This window comes from Typopeltis vanoorti, chromosome 6, assembly GCF_054136105.1.
Source record: "Typopeltis vanoorti isolate ZY-2024b chromosome 6, IOZ_Tvanoo_1.0, whole genome shotgun sequence".
Classification (NCBI taxonomy): Eukaryota; Metazoa; Arthropoda; class Arachnida; order Uropygi; family Thelyphonidae; genus Typopeltis; species Typopeltis vanoorti.
Window position 1 is genome coordinate 60,900,488 of NC_143554.1, and position 24,452 is coordinate 60,924,939.

Consider the following 24,452-nt stretch of genomic DNA (forward strand, 5'->3'; position numbering starts at 1 on the left):
GTTGCTTACCAAATCTCAAACCTTTTGACAACATTGAACTGACAGTTCCACTTACCTGTCCATTCATGTAATCTATTCAAGTCCTTCTAAAGGCCATAACATCTGCTTGATTCTGCATTGCTCTCCCCAAATTTGCATCATCTACATATCACTAGTTAAGCCCATCCCAATATCATTAACATACAAAATGAACAACACTGGTCCCAAAACTGACCCCTACAGTATACCTCTTCCTGTAAACCAGGCGTGGCCAACTTCATTCTATATGAGGGCCAATATATGATGAGTGGTAGCGTCATGGGCCGCACACTTTTAGACAGAACTTAAATAAACTCTGCATTTTTTCAAGGCAATAGTTATATATATTGTTTTATTATATTTGTTAAATCATTTTACTACTGGGTGAACAATATAAAATACTTGATTGATTTAAATATAAGTTGTTAAATTAAATTTAATTACATATGTCTACACACACACACACACACACACATATATGTGTGTGTGTGTGTGTGTGTAAAGCACTTTTGATTCTGTGTTGAGAATATAAATTATTTCCATCATCAGAAATAATGAATATAACTAGTATATCAATCAGAAAAGCTGCAGTCGAAACTAATAACTAAACTGATAATTTAATATAGTTTTTATCCTGTCACGGGCCGCACAAAATCACATTATGGACCGCATGCGACCTGTGGGCCTGCTGTTGGCCACCTATGCTGTAAACCATTCCCATATACAACTTTCTAATACCTATCTGACAGCCAGTCACTGATCCAACTCAGAAGTCTGTTATCCAGTCTCATCTGTTTCAATTTAACAGCTTGTTGTATGGCAGTCTATCAATCCAAGACCGCTACACTACTATATATGCATCATTGGTGCACCTGGGGGGGGACCCCCCCCCCAAAAAAAAAAAAAAGAAAAAAAAACACTAGAAAAATTTCCAAAAATCTTTTCCTAATTAAAATTCTTTTTTTTTTTTTTAATTTATGTTGTGTCGTGTCTTCTATTTCTATGCTACTTATGAATTAGCGGTTACATAAGGTCATATACCCTATAGCTCTCGGGAATCCTGGCCACTGTGAACGCACAAGGCGGATGAAGTAGAGTTCGGGAGCTACTTCGTTTGCCCTAGCCAGGCCAGAGGAGATCACGGGTATCATGTATTGGCAATCACTGCAGATGCTCAGTCATAGGTCGTATGCAATGTGTAGTGTGTATTCTCAAATCGTCTACTCAACTTGGTCCCCCTCCAAGATTAAATCTTGAGTGCTCGGCCCCCTCCAAGATTAAATCCTGAATGTGCTACTGATATGCATCTTCCCTGTCCAAGGTATTTGTCATCTTGTTATAGCACATAAGTAAGTTAGTAAAACATGATCGCCCTTTTACAAACCTAGGCTGCTAACTACACAGAATACTGCTGTTATCAACTCATTTCTGTATCCAGTTTCTTACCCATCTCTCCAGTACCTTCACCAAAACTCCAGATATACAGATTTTCCTATGATTTGAAGCCATAGCCTTATCACCAACTTGTGTAGTGGAACAATTTTACCTTCTTTCCACTCCCTTGGAACCTATGCTGTTGTAAAACTTTTAGTAAACAGGCATGCCACTTTTCTGAAACATTCCCTTAAGATGCATGGTGATATGTCACCATAAGAATGTGTCATGTACATATTCTTACTTTTACATCCATATTAATACTTTTATATCCACATTTATTTTTACTATATAAATCACATTAAGTAGTTTGTTACATTACAACTGGAAGTTGATCCCATTGGTAAAACTAAATAATTTTGAGTAATACTTTTGGATAAGTCTCTATTTTGAAACTGGCCATTTGCCTTCTGAAGTGATGATGTGTTGTATTGGAGACATCCAGATGGAGTCCAGTTGCTTACAGTCATAGAGTAGGTAATCAACATTCTGTTGAAGGCATGGACGACATATGCATAATGGCTATTCAGATTATGGAATTTTTGTGGGTAGTGTTGTTTTTTAATGCCATCTGTAGTGCTTCTAGACTGTCACTGTAAATTGTTGCTGCCTTTTGATGAGAGGTATGGAGTTCTAATTCCTGGGGATACATAAGTGAATAAACTGTGGCAAGTTCTGCTTCATTGTTTGAACAGAGGGTATACAGTCTAAAACAGCATTCTTGTATAATGGGCTGTCTGTAATATAATATGAAAGAACAACTGATGTTTTCTTTCATATTATTACTGCTGTTAGTGTATATGTGATATTTGTTACTTTCAGAGCTTTCCTTCTCCTTAACATATCTTTTCTTTGCTGGGTGAGGCCACTTACTCTAGAGAAGTGGAAGTTCATAGTGATTTGGATCGATGTTGGCATTTTTGTTGTATCTTCTGGAAACAACTTCATATATAAGACAGAATTGTTGCATTTTCAGGCAAATTGGTGTTATACTGTCAGTAATGCAAGTTGTCTCAAAAGATATTGTCCTGTATTCTTTAATTATTGGGATAGGCTATAAGGTGCTGAATTCTATTTAACTTTTGTTGGTTTTTCTTAGATTTTAGTGTATCTTTCCAGGGGGTGCATCATATGATATAAATGGTGGTATAGCTCTGGGATATATTGTCTTCAGCACTTGTTGTCCTAATCCTCAGTTTATCCTTGCCAACTTAGCTAAGAGGTTTATGATGTATAAGCTTTTGTTGGCAACATATTAGATGTGTTGTTCAAGTTAAATTTGTTGTCTGTTGTTATTCCCAGGTATTTGAACTCCCTGGTTACCTCTAGAGGAAACTTAGAAAGACTATTATAGCTTGTTTTGATTGCTTATGTGAGATTTTGGAGCACTTTGGACTTGGTGCTATTAAAAGTGCTATTAAAAGAGAAGAAAGCTACTATTAAAAGTAACTTTCTTCTCACACACCAGTTCTGTAATTTTAAATAGTTCTTTGTTGGCCATTACATCCAACTGTAAGATGTGTATCCAAATAATGGTCATACATTGTTATATCTCTTTCTTTGTTGTTGCTTGTGTTATATTGTTTTCTTGTTGCCTTTTGCTTTTCCTCTTATTCTGTGCCCTTTATTGATTTGTGTATCGTGTTTTAATTTCTTAGATTGTGCCTTTGCTATACGATGATCAATTGTCACATCACATTTACTTATTTAAGCTGATGTCTCTTCCTACATTACTTCGTCTATCCCATAATTAGTTCTGTCATTTAAATGTTATGGTTCCCACAAAAACGGTGACGCTGCTGGTGAATATGCCTGTGAACAAGGCTGCTTCAGGAGAGCAGATATCTATCTCCTACGCTAAAAGAAATCAGGAAAATTTATTTTATTTATGACTGCACCACCTGAGTTCTTCACATAAAGCATTGGGGATATGTCCTAGCACCTGTGGGATATAGATAATTCTAATTGTGGACTTAATTAACAGTCATGGCAATTCCCCAAATTCTTAGCATACAGTTTCGGAGTTTTTTGTGAGGCAGTGTTGTACAAAGATCAGGCGATAGTCCCTATTAAGCACAAAACACATTTATTGTAACTTAAAGTAATTCTACACTATTATACACTTTTCATACAACCTCTTTCATAATCTTATCTTGAATTTCAATTACTGTCTAACATCATTAAGCTTGCCATTAACAGTGAAAGGAGATTCTCATATTCCACAATTCTAGCTGACACTATTCCTAACTTACATTATGCTAACATCTCAATTTCAAAACTTGCATCCGCGACAATACTATCGACCTAGTAACAATATGTCCAGTGGACTCACAATCATCCTTCCACACTTAACTATTTATACAAAAATCTACTCACAGGTCCTTAGTAACACATATAGTCCTATCAGCACATGAGATCCTTAGCTGTTTCTGCCAATTCTTCCAATTCATTCTGTGCACTGGATTTCCTCGTTCGGTGTTCAGTAACCATCCTTCCGTAATTCACTTGCAGTAGTAGCAGCACATCTTCGCCAATGGAACTAGGTTGAGCGAAGGCGTCCTGCTTTCGGTGCACGAGCAAAGTTCTCCTTACTTGCTACACAGCGTGGAAACTTTCAATGCTCTTCCAGGGCTCCGTTTCTCACGGGTTGTGTACTGATGAGCCCAATCAGGCCTACGGGCTACAGCTAGAAGACTAAAAGAAAGAGAGTGAAGCGTGAACCTCATTTTTAAGGCCTCCTATATACAGTTTTTTGGGAGTTCCCTGTTTCAGGGTTGGAGACTCCTGAACATCCTGCAATCACTCTGATGTCAGTGGTCTTGACCTTGAGTGTAGGCGGGAAAACTTCCTTGTTTGAATGACGTTCAGCGCTATTGTTTCGCTTTCAAGTCCCAGACATAATCCGCTTTAATCCTTTTTACTTGAGGCAGAACTATTTCAACACTAGGCTATTTTTACAATATCACTCCAGGATTTACATAAAGCGCACAATTTTGAAATATTTATACTATTTTAATAATTTTATGAACAATTCAGTGTTACTTCTTTTTGCCAGATACCCATGTGGTTTTACAATCAGTATGACAACATGTAGTTTTATTATACAGTCATACCCGACTTACGTGAATCCGGAGTTACGCGGTTTCTTATATGTACGTATTCCCGTCCCGCTTCACACTAGTCGTATCTTTCAGGCGGCGGCCGCATTCGCTAGTGTCGCACATGCTGTGAACAAGCACTGACGTGTTTCACACGGTTTACATACTCTACAAACCTTGCGATTGTTTAATGTTATGTTCTTGATAAAAATTTTATCACATAAAAAATAATAATGTCATCCAAAAGAAGCAAGTCCGATTCTTCTACAGCTAGCAAGAAAAGAAAAACATTGGCTTTGGAAACAAAACTCAACATTATTAAGGATTTTGAAGGCAGAATGAAAATTTGTGAGCTAGCAAAGAAGTTCGATCTACAGGAATCCACAGTAAGAACAATCATAAAAGAAAGGTTTACAGATTTTGGAGGACATAGATTCTAACAAGGAATGAATTGTAGCCACAAGGCAAGGAATAAAAAAAAATCATTAGCTTGCTATGAAGAAATTTTGTGTGACAAGAAAAAGCATTAATGCCATCAGATGAATCTATTAGATTTTATGAAACCATCGACATCGAAATAACTTTCTTTTTTTTTTATGTATGAAAAACTACAATTATGATTATATTTCTTAAAAAATATAGGTGTTTTTGTAAACCTTTGGTCCCAATTGTATGTTTATATATATAAATTACATGCAAAATTATACTCCGAGTTATGAGAATTTGACTCATGCGCTTTTTGTTGGTCCCACCTACTGCATAACTTCGGGGTTTTACTGTATTTACAATATTTATGATCTCTGTAGAAGTCGATGCCAAAAATATTTAGGAACTTCTACTGCATCCAGTTTTACAACATCATTGGCGAAAGCTATAACTTTTCTTTCTTCCAGTAGTGGACCAGGTTTCTGGAATATCCAATACTACTTAATAACGAGTCATACCGGATGTTCGAGAAACCTAGTTCACTGGAGGAACCTTGTGAGCAGTCTTGTTCAACTTCTTTTGTTATAGTTGTGATTTTCATTGTAATGGCTTCCCTTTCTGCCCGTAAAATAATTTTTTTGTAAAGTGCGGTAGGGTTTTTTGAACAGTTGAAATCTCTTAACTGAGTTGTTATGGCTGACCACCATGCAGCATTGAAAGTTCCTTGCACATCAGGTGAGATCAGTAGTGCATCAGTTTTTTGCATTAGACTGTCTTGTGTGAACTTTTTTAACTTCCACAATAATGTCTACAGTGTTTGATTGAGATTTAAATGCATATTTGATTGCAGCATAATAGGTCTCTTGAATAGACAAAATGCATTATCCCATTTATCAGAAGTTTTTCTAGTATCTTACCAGCAACATTTTATGAGACTAATTGGCTTATATTTACTAATTTTGTCTGATGCTTCTTTTCCAGGTTTGACTATCAGTATAATTTTACAGCATTTCCATAATAAAAGAAATCATCCTTTTTGAGGCATTCATTGTGAACTGTTGTTATAAATTTGTAGAATTCAAGAAATGTTCTTAAGGGTATGTCACTAGTTATTATTTAGTGACACCTCCAAGGAGTCCAAAGACTTATTCAGGGAGGGACCAGTTATCCTATCCACCCAAGGGTTTTTCTTGGATCTATTGATCTTAATATTGATTCAATTTTTTTAGACATAATTTGATCATTGTTAGGAGCGTCTATTTGCATTCTTTGTGAATTTCTTCTCCTATTGATTTGTCATCATCAGGAATAAACTTGTTTATCATAATAGCTGCAGTTTCTACTAAGTTTTTAGTATATGATCCATCTGTTTTTTTGTTTTTTTTTAAATAGTGGATAATATGGGTGTTATTTATTCTTGTTTTCTGCAAATTTGTATATACAGTACAAGGGATTCAATACAGTCTAAACAGTACAGAATTTTTTCAATTATTCTCTTTTCACATTTATATTATGGATTGATAGCTGTATTTGGCTTTATAATAATTCTGTCATATACTCTGCCTTAAGTCTTGATGTTGTAGATTCTTGGATAGTGTCATCTAAGTGCATTAACACATTTTCTTAAGACTGTTAATTTATCATTCTATCGATTTGCTGTTATTTCCCATTGATCTTTAGCTTGTTAGGTATTCTGAGTCCGCGCGGTTAGCCTAGTGGTTATGTGCTTCGCAACCATATGCCTGGGGAAGGAGTGTCCTAGGTTCGATTCCCGTCGACGACGCGAGGAGCTTAAGGATCTTCCTCAGCCATAGCCAAGTTAGCCGGTCTTGGGCATGGATAGCAGAGATTTTTCCACCAGTTTATCTGGGGTTTTTCATCCTGCAAGCAGGCAAACTGGTCCGGCGAACACACATGGATTGTAGTCAGGAATACCGACCCAGCCATAGGTCTGATTCGTCAGTTATGCCGGTTCTGCAGCCCGGATAAAATTTGGGGGGACTGAGATAGTGTCGTACTTCCCCGTAAAGGGGGACTCACGGCCATGTATCATCAAACGATTATTATTAGGTATTCTGAATGTACTTTTCTTTTAGTATTGCATGGTGATCAGCATTCATTTTAGAAATTATGGACTTTATAACTGTGTTATAAAAAACTTTTAATTTCCCAACGTTTTGATCTTCATATTAAGATATTAAGATCATCATCTGGAGCATATACAAATATACAGAACAAGCTGAGTTATATTACATACAGTAAGCTACAGAAACAATGATTTGATCACAAGTTATTCTACTGGCTAGTGAAAAAAAATTAATTATTTAGAAACTACATCAAGCTAAATTCTATTTATGATAACATGAATAAACATTCTTTCTTATAAATAGTTTTCTTTCAGTAACAATGATGTCCTGTTTTTTAGCATTACAATTGTTATTTTTGAATTAGGATCCTGGTTATATCTATAGTCCTGTTTATGGTTACTCTTAGAGAGGAAGGTTCCGTGGGTCGAATATGTGCCTTCCATATGTTTGGGATTTTTAAACCATCGTTATTGTTCAGATTGAGGTGGTTGATAATCATCTTACAGGCTTCCTTAAATTTGCCTTCATACCATGTTTTGTGTGACGTAGATAACTAGTGCTTTTCCAGTCAATTCTATGTAAGGTGTTTAGAGCATGATCAGAAAGGCCAGCTTCCGTAATTATTATATTTAATGTGTCTTTTATGTTCTTTTTGTCTGATAGGAATTGTGTGACCTGTTTCCCCTATATATGGTATGTTACAGGTGCAATAAATACTGTATACTCCAGGGTGGGCCAAAGGAGGGAGTGAGTCTTTGGATGAGTTGAGTAAGCTTTTTAATTTTGCAGGAGGTTTAAAGGTGGCTTTGAGGTTGTATTTTTGTAGTATTCTGTTTATTTTATCTGATGTCCCTTTAATGTAAGGAATGGTTATAGTTTTATTGTAGTCTAGTTTGTTTTATATCGAGGTCTTGTAGAGAATTTTGTTAATAGTGTTTTGGCTGTAACCATTTTTTTGAAAAGTATTGCTGATAACTTTAAATCGCCTTTCAGTGCATGTTCACTGGAGCAGATCTTTAGAGCACTGTTTTTTAGAGTATTAATGGTGGTAGGAGTTTATGTGTATATATTGGCCAGTATGTGTCGGTTTCTGGTGTTGGATCCTACTTCTTCTCAATTTATACTTTGGATCCGACATGATTACTATTACGATGTTCTTAACTAATTGATAAGTTGTAAGTTGATTTCTAATTCAAATATAGAGAAAATTTATATTTATAGACTGCACCATTCTATATCTGAATTAGTTCAAGAATTGAAGAAAAATCAACCTTCAACTCTCTCTCCTTAAAATATATACTGGCCGAGTATACTTGACTTACTTAATTTACCCGCTTTGGTTCGAATATTTTATGAATGGTGCAGTAAAAGAGATTCAGGCAAAATGCAACCTTTGATTAACAAAAACAAACATTTAATTTTAGAATCACAAATTATACACTTAAGATCAAAATACTAAATAAGTTATTATAAACACTTCAGCCTTTCTGACAATACTGTCATACAAACTCAGACAATGGTAAATCAGTTATCTCTAATACAGTCTACTCACAGTTCTTTAAGTTCCAAATACAATAAAATCGCAGTAACACCACTTTACAAGCAAACACTTTTAAATTTACACTTCATCTAATGTTCACAATAGTTTCTGTTAACATAGGGAAATTCTAGGATGAAAGTCACACACTTCTCTGTATAGGAATATTAATGGTTAGAATAATCTTACTGATAATCTTCTATCTTCATCTATTTATACATATACACTTTTTATAATTGTAAACACTTAAAACAGTAAATGGCACTCGTTAAATAAATTCTTCTAAGCAATAACTGAATTAATCTTTGGTCACTATACACATAAACAAACGTTCTTGCATGAAATACTACTGATCACTTATGAATTAAGGCAATACACAATAATTCCTTAACTTGAGATTTTATATGCACAGCTGTTCATTCTTCCTGCATTCACTTAATTCTTTAGGCAATATATTTCTAAGCACAGCTAACGGTAAACTTCAATTTTACAGCTTCTACTATTCTAGTAACTCCGTGCTTTATTTCAAGATTCTGTGTGTCCTTGACAGGTCGGCCCTGAAATTAAATCTCAACTCAAATATCATTAGTCTATTTAGTAGTCACTCAGCTGTCTTCCATAGCTATAATTGTTATTCTACGATTTATTAGCTAACCGCCTCTCGACTAGTAGACTTTATTAGCTGCTTGAGTGACTTGCCGACTCAAGTATTATCGCACTGTGATTCCCGAATGCTGAATGCTCCGATTCCAACCTAATGCCAGTCCTCTCCTTTCTCTCTCTTAATCTATCTAATCTCCTTCTATATATTTTCAGCGTTCTTCCCTTTTTATATCCATTCTTCCCACCTAAATTATTCTCATGATTTCTTTCTAAAACTCTTTTCAATAAACCTTCTCCTCATGTGGTGTTCCAAAACGTGCTCGCTCACTTACATACGTCTCCATGACAACCAAACAAAATATAATAAAATTGAGGTATTGCATAACGCTAAACTTCTACAAATAGGAATAAATAAAGAATATTTACATTTTAATTAATGCGCAGTTAAAATATCAAATACAAATTCTTATAATATTAACATAGTAATAAATAAAATAGCTTAATAATATTTAATACAGTCTTTTCATTATTAATACATATATCTTTGATTATAAAATTAAAGGTAGTTATATGAATATTAAATTGTAAAATAAGTTGTTTACATTAAATAATATTTACAAGTCTAGCCTTTGTGATGGAAGATCATGTTGGATTCTGAACCAAATAATAATTACTCTAATCTCTACATAATCAGAATCCAACACTGGTAAAGGAAAGATTGCCAGAAGGAAGATGTGTGACAAGCGTACCTAGAAACGGAAGTGTGTTCTGTTTTTCAATCTCAATTGTGAACTGCATGCTTATGTGTTGTTTGTTTAGGTGGCTAAGGAATGTGTCTAGTGTCTGGCGGCCATGGGACCAGATCACGAAAACATCGCCAACATATCTAAGCCAGAATTTGGGTTTTAAAGGAGAAAAATCTACAGCATATTGCTCAAAATGTTCCATATAAAAGTTACCAATAGGTGGGGATAATGGCGAGCCCATGGCTGTGCCTTCTTTTTGTAGGTAGAAAGCGTTTTGCCATACGAAATAACCAGAACGTAATACATGCACAAAGAGCGCTGTGATATCTGGAGGGAATTTGTTCTGTAAAAGAAGGATTGTGTCATTGATTGGGACATTTGTAAAGAGGGTAGAGACGTCAAAACTGACTAATAGATCATCTTTTTCTAATGTAATGTCTTTGATAATGCTTATGAAGTGTTGTGTGTTTCTGATATAGAAGGGCGAATGACCTACCAACTCTGTTGCCGCTAATTTCTTGGCTAAGTGATAATTCGGGCTATCTATCCCTTCGACTATCAGCTGTAGTGGTGTGTTTTGATTCATTTTTTTTATATAAGTGGTTCAGTTTAAAATAACGGTGGCACTTCCTTTATCGGCTCTAGTTATTACAATGTTTGGTTGGATTTTAATGATTTCACTACTGTTAATTCGTGTTTCGTTCAGTTGCTTGTTATTGTTTTGTTATGATTTAAAATGTTGGCGGTTTCTAAACGTATTTTGTCTGCTATGTTATTAGGGATGAATCTTAAGCCTCTTTCAGTATTACAAATAAATTATAGTTTGTTTATCAATTTTGGTGCTATTAAGTTTTGCAATCTTTCTTATATATATGAAAATAAGACTTTTATTAACTTAGTATACAATTTACTAACATTGTCCATGTGAAGGGTGTGCTTCATGACTCTTGACAAGATTAGCAATGTTGGCTTTCTTAATGAAGCAATAAACCGAGGTTTCAAATATTCTAACAAATATTGTCTGCATTTCTTTTTAGAATCTAAAGCTGCCATTGTGGTTACAGGGGTTGTAACAAAGTAATTAAAATTGAAGTCAGTAAGCAAACGTAATGTCTAAACAATATACCTACTCACGTATTTCTATAGGATGTACAAAACTACCAGCCCTGCTCAACTCTTAAATATAGAAAAGTTTTGTTCGTGAATGAATAACAATTGAATTATAATAAGTATGTTGATGAATTTTAGAACATAACGTTCACTTGTATGTCGATGCGCAAAAATAAGACTGGAATCGAATACGTGGTATAAGTAAATAAGCAACCGAGCACATGTTGCAATCTCGCTTCCACCGCGCCGGCCAGGTGGGAACCACCAGCATCCATTTATTGGTAAATATGTCATTTTGGCCTACTTGATTGGCCTCCGTAACTATTTTCATGACTTTGCTCCATCTTATAGGTCCTATTTATGTCACTGTTCCCACGATTCACTCTTAATTGCGTTGTCATTCAGGATGGAGGTAATCCAAGTTAACCGAATTAAATATTATCCATACAATGATGTCTCATATTTTTCTATCGACCCCTAACAATGTTATATCGACCATGTTGACGACCACTGGTCTAGATACACACAACAAAAGTTTTGCTTCCATGGTATGTAACTTAAAATAATTACCAAATCCTCATTGCTGTGCTGAGAAATTAATATTGCCTTGACTTCAGGGTTGACCACAAGTATTGCAGCTCTGTTTCTTTCTTATTCTTTGGAAAAAATTTTATAATTTTTTAGTTGGAAAGCCACATATTTTGTTGTTGATGTTGTAAGTTCTTGTATTAATGCTAATCCTATATTTCTCCTGGATCTGTTAAGTTTCAGAGAGATTTCTGTTAAGACGATAGCACTGAACATTGTCTTGAAGACATGCCAGGGAAGTAGTGCTGTTTCTATTGTTCTTTCAACAATTGATATTTTGAATTTTGAGCTGTTTATAGGCTAAATATCAGGCAGCATTTGCTTAGTTCCATGTTTGCTTATTATGATTGTGGCAGTTTATACAGCTTATCTTGGACATTTCATTGGTACTTAAGCTTGTGTTCCTTAGAGCAGAATGGACAAGTTGGTTTCCCTTAGTCTCGTGTATGATGGTGGAATTTATTACAGTTAATGAATCTCAGAATACTAACATAGTCTGTGCAGTGGCAGATTCTCCACAGAATTTTAACACTGGTTTTTAGCAATTTTATCCTCAAAATTCGATCGTCTTCAATAATTAGGTTCCTTTTGTTCATTATTTTACTGTCATGATAAATTTTTGTGTAATCTTTGAATCCCCAGTGAAGAGCTCTTGTTCTGTAAGCCTATTGCATCTCTTGCCATGTTTGTATCAATTTCACTGTGAATATCACACATAATTAGCTTTCAAAGATATTTTGTAATGGGATTTGTTACTAATGCGTTTTGCATTCCTTAGCAATTTGATTATATAGTAAGCCAATGTCTGTCTTTTCTTCAGTTTCGATTGAGACCCCTGCATTATTAATATTTTTCATTTTTGTGATTCATTTGGTTTTTCTTGGATCTGTGTTATCTTTTATAAGATTCTTAGTTTCTTTGCTACTTAATTGAGCTACCAATTTGACAATTAATTTAAAGTAAAGTTTGCTTTTGGTTTTGTTTTTAACTTGTGAATATAGCAGAGTAGCTGATCTAAATTAGCCTGCACTTGATTTATTATGGTGGATTATTCTTTCTTTTTTTTTTTTTTTCATTTTATTGAATTAAATATTATTAAATACTTTTGTTAGTTTGTTCACTGCAGTTAGTATGACATTTTTTAAATAATTTCTTAAATTGCTATACAGCAAATCTAGGGCTTTCTCAAACTCGATTTTGTAGTATGCCACCATCTTGGTGTTTTCATTTAGTCAAGGTTGAAATACTAAGATTCAGCTTGAGATTGTAAATTTCTCTAAGTGACAAACTTCAAGAAACATATAGAGATAAGTGCCGGATGGCATTTTGCTAGAAGATTTATGTAAAGGCTCCAATTTCAGATAAATTTTTTGGACTAATTAATTGTAAATAAGTGTGAGTTTATAAGTAAATGCATTAGAAGTTGTGTGCCACTTGCAGTCTGTCTAGTGTGTGGACTTGTTTGTTTACAAAATCGTTAAGCTTAAAGTGGAGTATAGTAACTGGTGATGGAAAGATGGTGACAGCTTTATCTTTACAAGAGTTTAATTCTGATTTTAGTCGTTTTATGAAATGTGAAGTGTGCTATATGTATTCTCTCTGTTATGCAGATAAATTATGGATATTTAAGGCAGATTGAAAGAGGGTGTGTGCAAAGTGTGATCAGAATGAGGCCTAATGGGTAGTAACGTATGGGTAACTGAAAGTGTTAGTAGCGAGAATGCTATGAGAAGGATGAGTGCTTGTCTGATAACAAAGCGAGTGTAAAAGAGCAGCAAAAAATTGATAAAAAGGTGTTGAAGAAGCAAACAAGTGATCTGATTAACTTAACAATGGATGGTAATAAGAACGATGAAAGTGATATGAATGTAGCAGAAGTTGAAAAACAGAGTGCAATTAATGGTAAGGTGGTAATCAGTATTGACAACGAATGGATGTGTATGATTGGTGATAAAATTGAGAGAATAAATGAGAGCAAAAAATGATGCAAGATTTGAAAGCTGAGTTGATTAAGATGAGGCAAGAGAGGAAATGGATGCAGAGTGAAATGAAGAGAATTATGTATGGAAGAGTGAAGAAGACTAAAATAAATGATGTCGGTATGTAAAAGGTAATGAAAGAACCACAAGTGTCATTACATGAGGATTCAATTATTAGAGGTGTGGTAAATGAGAAGATGCACAAGATTTGTCTTCCTGGAGGCAAAATTAATACAGTGATTGAGGCATTGGATATGAGTAAACAAGCAAAAGAGTTGGTAGTGGTAATAGGGACAAATAATTTTACTAAGAACAAGGAAAATTTAAGATTGGATATCAGGAGGTTGTTGAGAAGGATGAAAGATAATAGTGTTATTGGAAAGGTAATCAGTGTGTTGCCAAGGTATAACAATGATGAAATGTGGTGGAGAGCAAAGCTTGTGAGTGATATGTTAGCAAAAATGTGTGAAGAGAAAAGAGTGTGGTTTGTTAATGTTAAAGGACAAATTTAACTGTTATAGACTGCATTTGAGTAGTTTTGTTCAGGTAAGAAGAAATGCGAAAGAGCGGGAGAGTAAGGAAGGAGAGATTGAAGTGGTGCTTATGAATGATGAAGTGGTTAGTATGAATGTAGAGAAGTGTGCAAGACAAACAGGAAGACTCAGAGTGGACAGAGGAATACAGCATCAGAAAGGTTGATGCTTCAAGAGGAAGTGAATGCATGGGTAGACCAAAAGGGAAGGGGTTGACCTGAGATGTAAAGAAAATAGTTGGATTTGAAGAAGGTTCTGGGATAAGTAAGAAGACAAAGAAATGGCTTGAGTAAAGGGAAAGTATGAAGAAGTCATATCTAATAAGTGGTATCAGTGAAACTTGTTATATCCAGGAATGACCTGTTATACGAGTGATAGAAGTATCAAAGGATATAGTTGAGATATTTAATAAACAGTTCATAAAGGTCTTTCATTCACAAGAATATGACATCATGGAGAGTTTGAGAGCAGTGGATGATAAGGAGAGACTGACTGTAAGTGAGCAAGAGCCATATGAGGAATTGATCAAACTTGATGTTAATAAAGCTGTGGGACTTGATCATATAGCACCACGTATTTCGAAGGAATGTGCCAGGGAGTTTACATCTGCCTTGACATGTTTAATATGAGTCTTACATTGGGTCAAGTTCCAAAGGAAGGAAGATTGTGCCATTTCATAAGGGAGGTGATAGAACTCGAGCATCAAATTACACTCCTATCTGTGTGACAGTTGTTGTGGTTAAAGTGTTGGAGAGGCTGATGAGAACCAGGATCCAGAATTCAGTTAATAAGTGGTATTATCTTTGATGGACAACATGGATTTCCTAAAGGAAGGTCATGTTTTAGTAATCTACTTACTTATTACAATAAGGTAATGGCTTCATTGGACAAAGGAGATGGATAGTAGTATGCTTAGATTTTACAAAGGCTTTTGATAGATTACCACATGATAAGTTGATAATCAAAACTAGAGCAGATGGGGTTGGATATTAGACTAGACAATTCGATTAGAGATTGGCTATTTGATAGGTGTCAGCAAGTTGTGTATCGGGAGCAATATCCCAGAAGAGGAAAGTGACTAGTGGTGTGCCTCAGAGGTCTGTTTTAGGGCCATTGCTGTTTAACCCGTATGTTAATGATATTAGGTGAAATTTGAATAAGGATATTAAGTTGTTTGTAAATGATACAAAGTTGGGATGAGCTGAGGAGTAGAGCAGATATTGTGGCCTTACAAGAAGACTTGAATAGATTGAGTGAATGGGCATGGGAGTGGGGATGCTAATTCAATTTTGTGAAATGTAAGGTTTTAAAATCTGGGAAACAAAGATGGGATGTAAAATTTACACTTGGTGGGGATATTTTGTTGGAAGTGGGAGAAATAAGAGATCTTTGGGTGATAGTGGATAAGGATCTAAAATTTAGAGGACACGAACTTGTAGAAGTAAGGAGATTTTTGTTCCATTGTTATAAGGCCTTGATTAGGGCACATATGGGCTACTGTGCACAGATTTGGTCACCTGATTTTCAAAAGGATGAAGAGATGTTGGAAAGGAACCAGAGGCAATTAACTAAACTAGTTTCTGATTTCTGGAATGTTGAATATGAGGAAAGGTTGAGAAGATGCAATTTACAGAGTAGTGGATAGGAGGAAGAGGGAGTGATATGATAAAGACATACAGGTTGGTAAGGGGTTAATAGGATCAATTTTGAAAGTTTTTTTATAAAATCATGGGAGATCAGGAAAGAATAACAGATCATTCCTGGAAGCTGTATAAGGAGGATGTGATCAAGGTAGTGAGAAGCAGGTATTTTTGCATGCAGAATTGTGAATGATTGTAATGCCTTACCCGAGAGTGTTGGTGTCTGCAGAGAATTTGAATGTGTTTAAGGTAAGGTTATGATGAGTTCTGTGTATAATAAAGTGACATCCTAGATGATTGACTCCATGGGGAACTTAGAATAATAATAATCATAATATTCTTATTGATTTTATGCTTGTTCCCAGAAAGTGATATTCCATTGACTTGACCTTCAGATGCCTGTTGCTTGTGATCTTTGTACCTCCCAGAGGTAGCAGTGGTGGTGATGATGATGATGGTGTGTGTGTGTGTGTGTGTGTGTGTGTGTGTGTGTGTGTGTGTGTGTGTGTGTGTGTGTGTGTGTGTGTGTGTGTGTAGGGTGTAGGCCATTGCTATAGCAACTAATTTTGTAGTGAGAGACCTTTGTCATTAAGAGTCCTTTTTTTCATGCTTACACAGTGATCAGAATACATCATAAAAATTATGGAAACTACCACCATGTTAGAGTGAAACTTTAGTTTAATATAAACCAAATTAAACATTGGATGTTTTGATCTTCACATTAAGGTCAACGCATATATACAAAGAAACAAGCTATACTACAATCTACATGGTATGCTATACTGATTGACCTTTAAAACTACTGGCCTGACCTCTGGTTGAAAAAAAAAAACCTTACTACATCAAAGCTAGAGCTAATACCCTACACTTGTTCTCCCAGAATATATGGTGTTCTCAAGGTACACAAACATGACATTCCGCTTCGGCCAATAGTTGAGGGAACAGATAGCCTTAATTATCATCTAGCCAAGAAATTAGCATCAACACTCAAGGAGTTGGTAGGTCATTCTCCCCTCCTATATAAAAAACAGACAACACTTCATAAGCAAAATTAAAAACATAACACTCGGTAAAGATGATTTATTAGTCAGTTTTGCCATTTCTGCCCTTTTCACAAATGTCCCAATCATTGACACAATTCTTCTCCTACAGAACAAATTTCTGCCTGATATTATGGCTCTCTTTCTCCACATACTACATTCTGGTTACTTCATGTGGCAAAATAAATTTTACCTACAAAAAGAAGGTATGGCCATGGCCTCACCCCCCCCCTCCCAATTGCTAACTTTTATATGGAAGCTTTTGAGCAACATGCTCTTGATTCCTTTACTCTAAAACCTATAGTTTGGCATAGATACGTTGATGATATTTTCGTTATCTGGCCACATGGCCACCATACGTTAAACACATTCCTTAGCCACCTGAACAAACAACATAAGTGCATACAATTTACTAATGAAATTGAAAATCAGAACTCGCTCTCGTTCCTGGAAGATTGCCTATCTTCCCTCAGGCAGTCTATCCTTCACTGTTTACCACAAGCCTACACATACATGCTAACTCATATCACCACCTTTCGCAAAAATTTGGAGTCATTAACACCCTCAAAAATAGAGTTATTATAACAATTTGCTCTAATGAACAAGCTCTTAAACAAGAATTAACAATTATTAAATATATATTTTTAAATAATGGCTATAGCAAAAATACTGTTAATAAAGTTCTTCATAAAGCTTCATCAAAAAATAATATAGATTAGAGTAAAACCATAGCTATCCCATACATTAAAGGGTTATCAGAAAAAATGAATAGAATCCTACATTATCATTATAATGTTACTTTTAAACCATCTTTAAAATAAAAATAAAAAAAAGAAGAAAAGAAAACATATACAACTCCTCTAAGGCTTCCCCCCCCCCCCCCCCCATTGGCACACCCAGGAGTTTATTGCATCTATTACACCTGTAACTTACCTTATATTGGGGAAACTGGATGTACAATCCTTATCCACAAAAAAAAAAAAAAAAGAACACATTAAATTTAACAATTTTTGGGAATCAGGCCTCTCAGATCATGCTCTTAACACCCTACACCAAATTGATTGAAAAAATACTTGTTCTTTACATCACACAAAAACTTGGTATGAACGGAAATTTAAAGAAGCCTGTGAAATTCTGATTAATCACCCTAATCTTAACAATAATGGTGGCATTAAAATCCCAAGAATTTGGATTGCACACATTCAGCCCACTTAGTTTTCCAACAATGTTACTCTCCAGCTTAATTTAATTATGTAACCTAATAGATAACAGGACTCTAGCTTTGATGTAGTGAGGTTTTTTTTTTTTACCACCAGAGGTCAGGCCAATAGTTTTAATGGTTGATCAGTAACTTTAGCATACCATATAGATCGTAGTGCAGCTTGTTTCTTTGTATATATGTGTATGTTAAACTCCAGACAATGATCTTAATGTGAAGGTTGAAACGTTCGAGAGTTTATTTTGGTTTATATTAAACTAAAGTTTTATTCTAACATGGTAGTTGTTTCTATAATTTTCATGATGTATTGCCATTAAGAGTAGCTGAACAATGGTTGCAGTTTTACTAGTTATATTTGGACTGAAAGGGTAGAATAAGAAATCGCTCATACATTCTTAGATTTATGATAATGTAATTTACTCACTGTTGGAAAGAGCGCTGCACATGCTATCAGTTGGTACTGGATTTATTCACTTCACCTTTCAATACTGTCCAAGATCAGGCTGAAAATAGGAGCAGTAAGAGGCACGTCCATTTATGTTCAAGCACACTGCAATTCTCTGTTTATGTGTGTGTGTACATATTATGAAAGAGACAGATCATTTCACTTTTTTCAGACTATTTCCAGTCTACAAATAAGTTGTAGTTTCACACATTGTGTGATGAAAATCATCTACTACCTAAAGATATTCGCAAACATTCATGCTATAGTCCATAACCTACTGGATGGAAAACAAAGATGCTTTCTCCTCACCCAGTTATGCTGGTAAGACAATAAATCTTTTTATTCAGTTTTAAATTATTCAAATTAATGGAACTTTAGTTAGGTTTATACTTTGTTTCTTATAATTGAAAGTCTTTCACTTTTTTTTTTTTTTTTTTTAGATTCTATTATTCTAGTAAAAATGAGCCATATATATAAAGTAATTCTAAAATGTACTATATTTCTATCCAGTCAGTTAGTTATATATATTTCTTGACCTTTCAGAACCCAAATCTATCTACTCAGTATGTCTATATGCCCACAGCTGCTACATCTAGTGCAGCAAGCTCCACTACTGGTTGCAGTGGAATGGGTGCACAACTGTATTCATGTGGCACTCCAATGCCTTTTCCATCACAGTCTACTATTCATGCTTCATACCCTACTGGGATGCACCATGCCACTTATACCATAAATAATAGTACCACTGCTACAACTACATCTGCCAATAATTTCTCTTCAGAGTCCTCTGATTCTACCATTGCTGAACCTTCTCAGAATGAGGTAACTATTTTGGGGAATCCAAGTCTTTATTAATCTTTTTTTTTTTTTTTTCCTTGCATGCTGCAAATCAAATTCATATATTTGAGTCATCACATCTTTTAATTTAACTTGCTTTAATTCTTTTTACCCACCTTCTACATTTATGATTCATTGTAAATGAAAGGATTTTATACAATTCTTTATTACAACTTTCTTTTTTTTTTATATCAGTCTCACACAGAGGTTGCATAACGTATGGCACATCCATATCATGTGTGGTCAAGAAGAAAGAAGGAATCTTGATATATTTTATTTTTTTGAACTGAAGGTTGTAGTCCTTAGGGAAAACTGTGTGGGGAAGATTGCTCCTGAACACAGAGGTAGAAGGTATGAAAGAGGAGAACAAGAAGTTGGTTCAGTATGTTTGGAGCTGGCCAGTGAATGAATGTTGCCAGCAGCTGCTCATGGTTTATGAATTTTTGGTAAAGTGGACAGCATCGAGCAGTTTTAGAGATATCAGTACAAGAGGAGATATCTGATCTTGCATAGAGATCTGGGTATTATCAAAGTTAAGGGAAGGTGAAGTGTGGTCTTCCTTGCACTGAATAAGGCAAGATTGTGTTTTGGTGGCAGTGAAGTTGACGAAGTTATCTGGTTGTTTTCATTTTACTGAAATACGGCAAGGAGATTAGTGTTTAAGGCACCGATTATAGAAAATATTGTAGCTTGGGATACATGGGTATTGTAAGGATTGTTACATGAAAAAGACAAATGGAATGTACTAACAAAACTTTGGATAACATTTGAGGTTAATAACAGAAGGTTATACATGAATAGGAGAGAGAGTGTGGGCGAAAATAGAGAGTCTTGGGATAATTTAGCATTGATAGATAAATCTGAAGAGAGGAAGGACCAGCAGTCATGACATGCAGTGAACAAGTAGAGAGGAAATTGGCAATCCAGTTGCATAGGGGATTATGATAGACCATAGGATAGTAAGTTGGTAGTAAGCAGGCCTTTGTGCCAACCCAATCAAAAGCCTTTGAAGTATGTAGAACAACAACAAAGGTTTTCATCAAACCTTTTCAGAGATTTAGTCCACAGATAGTTGTCAGCAAGTAGATCTGCCATAGACCAAAATGGTGAAATCAATATTCGTGGTCACAGTTAGCTGTTGGGTTTCTATGTGGTGAAGGAGTTGATTACTGATAACTTTCCCATTATTTTTTACCGAACTGAAGTGAGCGCAATGGGATAATAGTTGGATGGTTGGCTTTTATCTTTTTTTTTTTTCCCATGCTGAAGGGTAGATACTAGATGAATAAGAAATATCATAAAGAGGAGACAGGGTAGTTATTAGTTAAAGAGTGTAAGTTTTAATTACAGTTGAGGGAGGGTTATATTGTTACTGTTTATTAGTGGTCTGTGATTATATATTTATAATCTTTGAAGACTTGTATCGTTTATCCTGTTATTGATTAAGCAGTGTGATATTTTCCCATAAGTTTACATGTTCTTTCCTCAGGCCTATATATTTTGTATTTCCCTGTACAATATACTTAAAAACAGTTTTCTCTTTGTATATTTTACTAACAAATTATATATATAATAGTGACCCTTTTACTCACTCATACGCATTCATAACCTTAAAATATTGGATCCTTTGGCATTTAAATACAAAGATATCTGCAAAGGCAGAAATTAAGATGGAAGTTGTTTTCCACTTGGTTATGCTTGACTTGACTTATTGTTCTTTACCTATAAGGTGCATGAGGCTACACTTGGTTATGCTACAAATTATATATTTGGTGTAATCTTTTAACCAAGTGTAAGCAAACAAAGCTTGCTCCTGAAGTAATTTCAGGACTGGGACAACTCGTGGCAAAGGTGGTATGACTTCACCTCACTCGCCTTAGTATCCTATAATGCAAAGCACATCTCCTTGCGGACATGTATAATGCTTTGCATTAAGGGAGCGGTCACTACCTAGACCAGTTTTGACCTTTATTGAGGTCTGATTAGTCAGAAGTCATATTTCCATATACAAGTTGCTAAAAGGTGTCACACCTTATTAAAATTCTCTGGATTAAAGATAGTTGATCTTGGTATCACCACCTCTTGGTCTGGCTCCCGCTGATGAGACCTCAATAAAGGTCGAAAACAGTCTGGATAGTGACCCTTCCATAATGCATAGCATTATATATGTCCGCAAGGAGATGTGCTTTGCATTATGGGATACTAAGGCAAGTGATGTGAAGTCCACCTTTGCCACAAGTTGCCCCTGTCCTGAAATTACTTCAGGTGCAAGCTTTGTTTGCTTACTTTAGTCAGAAACTTAAACAGACATAATAGAGAACTTGAGAATCTTGCTCTGGAAAATCAAAACATGTTCTTCATCAGTCCTTTCACGAAGAGAAACAGCAGCAACAAATTTTCTTGTACACAATCATGCAAGAAAATGACAACTCATACCTGATCTTCAACACAAGCCTTACTTACAGTTGACTTCTTATGATTCAGCTATCCAGAACTGAAGCAGAAAACAACTATATGGAATGTTTCATCAGTTTTACTTGACAAGTGTCAATTTCACCAACAGAGAATAGTTTTTCATCTAATCTTCACTCAGAAAACCCTATTGAGAAGTTTATGCATCAGTGAAGATATATAAAGTTCTCAATGGGAACTTGAACAAATAAGGATTCCACAAAATACAACTATTTGTTCCTTATATTTTTCTTTATTTCTTAAAGGGAATCATTTCCAACTTTTCCTTATTGTGTTCCCTTCATTCCATTTTTTTTTTTACTCCTTTCTCTCTCTCTCTCTCTCTCTCTCTCTCTCTATATATATATATATATATAAAAAGGTATATATATTCTCTTCCTCTCACTCTCTATGTCCATCAGTTGTTTCAATATCATAGTAGAGTAGGAGTATCAAACTCAGTTGGACTAAGCCATTTGCCATAAAAGTGTATCTCAAGTGGGCTTAGTCTAATTGAGTTTGATACTCCTACTCTACTATGATATTGAAACAACTGATGGGAAGTGAAAGAATGAGTAAAAATAAACCGGAAAATTAATAATGAAAATTTAATTTATTCTAAGTCATTACAAGACATAAAATAATAGTATAATGATTATGACAACTCAAAAAAATAAAGAACATTTTTTATTACATTAATATTTACAATATATAGCATTTAAACCAAATTAAACCGAAATTAAAATATTAGTTGAACAAATCAAATATTTACACTCTTAAAAAAGTATAAAGTCTCATTAATAACCATCACAAAAATGTACAGAGCCTCCTATTAGTTTGAAATTTTTCGTGTTTGTGTTGAAATAAAATACTTATATTTTTGGGGGGGGGATTTTTTAAATGTCAATGATATTTTGGGGTAAAAAAATATACACTTGCATAATTTAATTGTAGTATTTTTTTTTTTTCTGGCACACTTGACAACATTTATTGTTAACCAGCTTGCCAAAATTTGGATTCAAAGATTGAGAGCATATGACCTTCATTATGGCAGAAAGATTGATGTCGGTTAGTCTTGATCTGTGGGCTGTTTTGTTACCTTTCATACATGAGAATAATTGTTTGCATAAATAGGTGCTTCCAAAATAACATGGAATATTTGCTGCAAACTTTTTTATTTCTGGATATTTTTGGCCTGAATAAGTGTATATTTTTGGAACACCGACTTCTTGGTATTTCTCTTTTAGAATGGAATCATTTTGGAAATCAATAAGTTCCATTTTGAATACAAATATGAGCTTTTTTGAAATTAAAGAAAAAATGACCTATAAAAAGTGAAAAAAATTCTTCTTGCTCCTTAAAATCTTTAAATCTCCTATCAAATTCTTCTTTAATCTTTTCTAGTTTAGGACAATGTTGAGAAAAGGTAAAACTTAGAATCTTGTTGTTCAACTGTTCACATATAGGAAAATGATTTTGAAACAAAACCAATTTACATCTAAAACTTGTCAGAACATCATATATGTGTGTGTTATTAACTGACCTTTCTATGGAAGTTTGACATTTAAATCATTCAAATGTCCTGTAATGTCAACTAAGAATGCTAGATGTCTCTGATCATTAAGAAATGCAATCATTTTTGCCTGTCATTGCTGAAGCACCATTGGTTGTCATAGCTATGAGAGCCTGTTCAGAGGAAGTTGGTATTTTTCCAAAATGCTCTACAAAGCATCAAAAATGTCTTCCCCTGTAATGGTTTCATGAACTCTTCAGTAATATTCATATTGTTGTCGCCAACTGAAGAAACAGAGCAACTTGAGCCACATCACAAATATCGAAACTTTTGTCAAGCGAAATTATAAAGCACATGGATATTTCTTGCAACTGGTTACGCAGATTATCTGCTATTTCAGTTATTCTTTCAATCACAGTATTTCTGGAAAAAGAAATACAGGCAACCCTTGTATAATGCGGTACTTATACAACGCGGTTTCGATATAACACAGTCTACAAATTGTAGTAACCCTTTATCTTTTCGTATATTTTTCACCACCCAACTTAAAAATCAAATTTTATCTTCATTAAATTTGTGTCTGCCCGTATCACGAATGTAGTTATAAGTGGGAAATACCCTTTAGCATGTACATCAATAGTTTACCATATAAAGTGTTTATTGTTGAAAGTTGTCTTCGTTTTCTGCCAGGAAAGCGCATTAAATATCATAAGTGTGTTAATCTCAAGCTGAGCACTTTATTTCCTGGTGAGTTACATACAATATGTAATGCGTTTTTTATGTAAAAAAATTATTTTTCTAGTAACAGCCACTAAAACTGTAACGAAAGGAAAAAAAAAACATTGAAAAAAGACTCCATTTCTCTCGAAGAGAAAATAAAAATTTTCCTATGAAATGGCTCGACAACTCCACCCTACCTGTTTATTGGCAGGCCAGCAAAAAGGCATGGGTTGCAGCTAGCATGTTTGAGAATTGGGAATCAAGTGTTTTGTACCCGACGTAGAAATTTACATCCGAATATTAAAATGACTTTTTTTTTGCCGCCTAATACTACTTCACTTATTAATTTATATTAATAATTATAATTATATTAATAATAAATATAATTTATTATTTATTAATTTTCCTATGAAATGGCTCAACAACTC

At 34.7% G+C, this 24,452-nt stretch overlaps 1 protein-coding gene across 2 annotated transcripts in view; it reads left to right on the forward strand.

Annotated features, from left to right (window-relative positions):
- Nucleotides 1–24,452, forward strand: part of LOC150105487 (uncharacterized) — a 246,828-nt gene that overhangs the window by 206,484 nt on the left and 15,892 nt on the right. For both annotated transcript variants that reach the window (XM_090394201.1, XM_090394200.1), the window contains exon 9: nt 19,047–19,325. In XM_090394201.1, coding sequence (XP_090250327.1) covers nt 19,047–19,325 — 279 coding nt within the window. The remainder of the gene's footprint in view (nt 1–19,046; nt 19,326–24,452) is intronic.